This window comes from Plasmodium reichenowi, chromosome 7 (genome assembly GCF_001601855.1).
Source record: "Plasmodium reichenowi strain SY57 chromosome 7, whole genome shotgun sequence".
In the NCBI taxonomy this organism is placed as follows: domain Eukaryota; phylum Apicomplexa; class Aconoidasida; order Haemosporida; family Plasmodiidae; genus Plasmodium; species Plasmodium reichenowi.
The window spans coordinates 1,048,004-1,054,212 of NC_033652.1; the positions used below are offsets into that span (position 1 = coordinate 1,048,004).

At 18.8% G+C, this 6,209-nt stretch overlaps 3 protein-coding genes across 3 annotated transcripts in view; 2 read left to right on the forward strand and 1 right to left on the reverse strand.

The window, feature by feature from the left end:
• Window positions 1-147: 147 nt before the first annotated feature.
• On the forward strand, window positions 148-2,427 carry PRSY57_0726300 (mRNA (N6-adenosine)-methyltransferase, putative; the record flags this gene model as incomplete). Its single annotated transcript, XM_012906916.2, has 1 exon — window positions 148-2,427. One exon carries the CDS (start codon window positions 148-150, stop codon window positions 2,425-2,427), a length of 2,280 nt encoding a protein of 759 aa, XP_012762370.2.
• Window positions 2,428-3,554: 1,127 nt separating this feature from the next.
• Window positions 3,555-4,501, forward strand: PRSY57_0726400 (hypothetical protein; the record flags this gene model as incomplete). Its single annotated transcript, XM_012906917.2, has 5 exons — window positions 3,555-3,720; window positions 3,900-3,966; window positions 4,078-4,192; window positions 4,273-4,376; window positions 4,462-4,501. The coding sequence occupies 5 exons, from the start codon at window positions 3,555-3,557 to the stop codon at window positions 4,499-4,501; spliced, it is 492 nt and encodes a 163-aa protein (XP_012762371.1).
• A 388-nt stretch (window positions 4,502-4,889) lies between these two features.
• The window catches only part of PRSY57_0726500 (hypothetical protein), a gene marked incomplete at both ends in the record, with an annotated part of 3,180 nt that continues 1,860 nt past the window's right edge, over window positions 4,890-6,209 (reverse strand). The window contains one exon of the mRNA XM_012906918.2: window positions 4,890-5,995. Within this exon, the coding sequence (XP_012762372.2) occupies window positions 4,890-5,995 (1,106 nt within the window). The remainder of the gene's footprint in view (window positions 5,996-6,209) is intronic.

Sequence of the window (6,209 nt, forward strand, 5' to 3'; positions counted from 1 at the left end):
TTTTTTTTATTTCTTTCTATTTATTTTTTTTTTTTTTTTTTTTTTTTAAAAAAATTTTTTAGAAAAAAAAATTAAATTAAAAAAAAAAAAATAAATAAAAAAATTTGAAAAAAAAAAAAAAAAAAAAAAAAAAAAAAAAAAAAAAAAATGTCATTGGCTAGAGAAAAATATTTGAAAAGAAAAAGAGAACTTTTAGAAAATATAAATTTAATTGATATAGGTGAAAAGATAAGTAATACAGGGAAAAATGAAGGAAATAGTAAATCCGATAATATAAAAAAGGAAAGTAGATCAAGAGATGTTATAAAAAATGATAATAGAACACGAGAGAGTTTTAAAAAAAATGATCGTGGTGAATATATAGATAATGACAGGAAACATTTAAAAAGTAATAATTATAACATGTTAAGCTCTTATAATAATAAAGATATAACAAATGAAAACAGAGATTTGAGGAAATCACCTTATGATCATAAAAAATTAAATAATAAGAATGAACAAGATATATTAAGTAATAAAACAAAAAGATCAAGTGCTAATTTACAATATAATAATGATTACGCTTTTGGAAATAAAGAGAACAATGTATTAATAAATAACAATAATAAAATGGTGAATTCTACTAATTATATAAATGAATATCTAAAAGATTTAAACAATATAGATATTAATGATAGCTTAATTTTATTATTTTATGTATGTAAATTATTATTAGATATGTGTTCAAAGGCTAATATGAACCAAAGTAGTATGAATACATCAGTAACATCCGTTGAAATGTTACGAGATATGAAAAGTAAAAATCGTAAAAATATAAAATTATTTAAAATTAATATATTAAATAATATTTTAATATATTTATCCAATGAAAATGTAAATACATTAACACAAGGAAATCCAAATTATAAAGATAATAATTTTGAGAAAAGACATGAAGAAATAAGAATAGATGAAAAGTGTATTGATATCGAACATGTAGGTATAAACATTGTTATTAAAGTTATATATATAAATAATATAAAAAAATTGATATTTAAATATTTATATTTAATAAATAATAATTTCAAACATGATGGAGTTGGTAATATAAATATGTATGATGGAAGGCTTAATAAAAATGAAGGGCCAAACTATTTTACCACACCCTTGATGGAACATAAAAATATAAATTTTATGAATAACAATAATAATAATAATAATATGCATATGAATAATTATCATTATAATAATTATAATGTCAATTTTAATCCCTATAGTTGTGTAGTTCAAGAAAGTGAAAAGAAAAATGTGGGAAATGTAAATAATAAAGTTGTTTTACAAAAAAACTACTTGAATGAATATGAAATGAAATATAAAGAAGAAAATAAAAATAATAAAATAAATTATTTAGAAAATTTATTAAATGAACCAACCGCAAAAGAGAAAAAAATCAAAGAAGAAAAAACAAATATCCTTTCTATAATTGAAGCACCAACTGTTATCGAAGAAATGAGAATAAAAAAATTTCAAAAAAAAGATGATTCAGTAAAAATTATATGTCCTTATTTAACCAAAAAAGTATGTCAAAAGCATAATAAGGAATGTAATAAAGTTCATTTTAAAAAAATTATATCAGAACATACTGATGTATCCTTAGGAGATTGTTCTTATTTAGATACATGCAGACATATTGAAACATGTAAATTTGTTCATTATGCTGTTGATAAGGATGATCAGCAGATGTATATGAATACACAAGAAAATTTAAGTCAATCTAAATTAAGTTTTTCTTCTAATATTAAAGAGAATGTTTATGGTCCTCAATGGATACGATGTGATTTAAGAAATTTCGATTTAAGTATTTTTAATAAATATGTTAGTGTAGTTATGGCAGATCCACCATGGGATATACATATGGATTTACCATATGGAACAATGACAGATAATGAAATGAAACTTTTACCTGTACAGTTAATACAAGATGAAGGTATGATCTTTTTATGGGTAACTGGAAGAGCCATGGAATTAGCTCGAGAATGTTTACAAATATGGGGATATAAAAGGGTTGAAGAAATATTGTGGGTAAAAACGAATCATTTACAAAGAATTATAAGAACAGGAAGAACAGGTCATTGGTTAAATCATTCAAAAGAACATTGTTTAGTTGGTATTAAAGGAAACCCAATTATAAATAGAAATATTGATTGTAATGTTATAGTATCAGAGGTAAGAGAAACATCAAGAAAACCTGATGAAATTTATTCATTAATTGAAAGGTTATGTCCTCAGAATTTAAAAATAGAACTTTTCGGAAGACCTCATAATTGTAGGAGTAATTGGATAACTTTGGGAAACCAACTTAATGGTGTTGTTTTACATCATCCACAGATAAAGGAAAGATATAATAAAGTGGCTACACAATTTAACTTGCCCTTATGTGAAAAATAAGGATATATAAAATGTATATATATATATATATATATATATATTATATTATATGTATATAATGATGTGATAAATGTCTATTTATATATCATTTTAAATATTTTATTTCATCAATAAAAATATTAATGAACATTTTAAAATGTAAAATTGCATACTTTATATATTCCTTTTTTTTTATAACCTTTAATAAAATGGATGTTTATAGTAATTGTTCCATTTATTTATTATATATACGAATTGAAATATATATATATATATATAATATTTACTTTATTTATTATTTATTATTTTTTTTTTTTTTTTGTTATAAAAATATATATATATATATATATATATATATATTTATATTTATATATATTCATGGTATCCTATTTTTTTTCTTTCTTTTTTTTAACTATTATATTAATTTAAAATATATTTGTGGATATATGATTGTTTTAAAAAATATACAATTTATACTAAATTGTAAAAATATGAAAAATTAGGATTTGCATAAAAATATATATATATATATATATATATATATATATTATTAATGTGGGAAATATTTAATTTTTATTTTATTTATAATTAAAATAAACACTTCCTTTATCTTATCCTTTTATTGTGCTTATTTTTAAAACTTAACATAATGATAATATAATAATTATATAAAACATAAATGTGAATTTAAAAGAGAACAAATTAGAAATGGATACAAATATATATATATATGTATACTTTTTTTTGGAGAATTTATATAAAAAAATTTCTATAAAAAAAGAAACATTCTAATATATATATATATATATATATATATATGTATAATTTTTTTTTTTTTTTTTTGTATATACGTTAAACATATGGAAACATTTCTGTTAAAGGTTATCTTTTATAATATCACTAATTTATTTTATGTTAAGATTTATAAAATTATACTATAATAAAATATAGTATTAAAACACACATTTATATAAAAAGGCATATAAGAAGAGTATACATTTCTTTTAAAATATTATTTCCAGAAAACCAAAAGAAGAAAAGAAAAATTTATATCCTTTTGTTAAAATTTTTAAAATAAAAAACTGACGGATAAGATTCATAATTATGTAAATTCATAAAAAAAAAAAAAAAAAAGAAAGAAAACAAAAATGAGAAAAATATGGACTCCCATAAGAAGAACGGAAGAACAAAAAATAATAAAGAATAATTATGATGAGGAAAAGAAAGAAGAGTTTGAAAAATCTTTGCCAAAGGATTTTATAGAGAATAATAGGAATAAGAGGATTCCATATTTCGAAATAAAAGAATCAACACGTATACATAAAGATATTAAATAAATAAATTATTATATATATATATGTTTGTGTGTATGTATGAAATTTTATATAAATGTTCATAAATTTTATTAAATATTTTTGTGTTTAATTTCTTTTTTATGTGTACCTTTGTAAGTCTAATTCAACTATATGCATTCGAAATATATTTCTTTATAGTAATAGAGCAAAAGGAGAAAAAAGAAGCGCAAAAAATATTGGCCTTAGAATTGAGAAACAAGTGCAGGTACAAAAGGCATAAATAAATAAATATACACAAATACATATATATATATATATATATATATATATATATATATATATATATAATTCTATATTTACGTGTTCCATTTTTTAGAGCCGAAATTGATGAATTTGTAGAATGTTCAGTAGGAAGGTTGTGGACAATTTTAAAGTGCAAAGATTTAATGATCTCAATGAGGAAATGCTTAAAAAAATATGAAAATCTCGAAGTATAAAAAAAAAAAAAAAGTAAAATTATATATATATATATATATATATATATATATGTATATATTTTGTTTTTTTCAAGTATGTCAAATTTAGAGAGAAACAAATAATCGAGGAAAGGAAAAAAAATGGAACAAGTTTATATAGATCAGATGAAAGAGCACGATACAACCGTTTCGTATATACGTAAAGCAACAAATAAATGGATAAATAATAAAATATATATATATATATATAATATGTATGTGTTTTATTTTTTTTATCTTTTTAGAGATAATGAAAAAGGATGGATTCCAGAAAAAAAATATTGAACATGTGCATCTATATTTGTTATCATTTTTAAGAAGCTATATGAATAATCATTATAAAATATATATATATATATATATATATATATATATATATATATATTATATATATATTATTGTATTTATACATTTTTTGTATAATATTATTTAAAAAAATAATAATATAATAATGGTATAATTGTGAATTTTTTAATTTGCAAATATATGAATAATATTACAAATTTATCATGTTAAACATAAAAAAAAAAAAAAGTTAAATTAAAAGAATATATATATTTATATATTTTTTGTATTATGTGTTATATTTAATTATTATTTATTTATTTATTTATATTATATTATATTATATTATATTATATTATATTATATTATTTATTTATTTATTTTTTTGTTAATAAATAACTTGATATTTATCATTATTTTTATCAAACATATCAATATTTTTAAATATATTTAAAAATTTATTGTTATATGAATTAGGTTCCATATGAAAAGTGTTAAATTTTAGAAAGGAAGGTATGTTTTTGAAATATACACAAACATTATGATGAGAAGAAAGTAAGTGTGTTAGTTTACATTTTTCTGAACAGTAGGTTGCTATATAACATCCTTGACAATATTGGAAAATATTTTCATTATCTTGTAATGTATGTATATTAATGTATGTATTACATACTGTGTTCCAACAATATATACCATAATTTAAATTTTTTAAGAAATAAAAATCTCCTATAGAATTATGTTGTTTTAAATTATTAAAATAATATCTTTTAATTAATGTTAATTCTTGAATCATTAAATTATCCTTTATAGATTGTTTTCTTTGTAAAGCTGAATTAATAAAATGATAAAGTTTTACAGCTATAACATATGTTTGTTTCCATATATTATCATTTGTTAATTGATTTTTATTATAATATAAAATTTTAACACATGTTGTAATATGTAATATAGATTCACAATATTTTTTTTTTATATAAATAGAATGTAATTTAAATAGACATAACAAATCTATTATAAATAATAAAATATCTCTAGCTATTAATATATTCATATCATCATAAAATATATCATCCAAAGAACTTAAGAATTCAATTTTATTTTCATTGATTTTTTCAACACATATTTTATTTGCTGTACCATATAAAAATTCTGTTATCATCAAAAAGAAAGAATTAATAAAATTTAAATATTTTTGATTCACAGTAATTTTTTCGATATTTGATTTTTTTAGAGATGAAATAATAATATTGAAAAAAGGGGATTCAAAAAAATTGTCTACAATTTTATTCATATCAATATTTATAAATTCTTTGAAAAAAGGAAATAGAGTTCTGAGAATATCTATATTATAATTTAAGCTAGATATAATAATTTCATCATAAATATTCTTTGCATTATTTTCTATTATCTTGTTAATACGAAGTTCAATATATTTATAAGTATGTAGTCTCATAAGAAGTCTGTAAATACTTGGTACCCCGCAAAATAAAATACCTGAAAAGGGAAAAATAAAAATAAAAATAAAAATAAAAAGTGTATATAACATGGGCATATATATATAAAAGTATATTTTCCCATACACACATATATATATATATATATATACACTCATAAGTATATATTTCCATATATATATATATATTTATTTATTTATTTGTGAAAGGTTATTTTTTTCTTTTTCTTTTTCTTTTTCTTTTTCTTTTTTTTT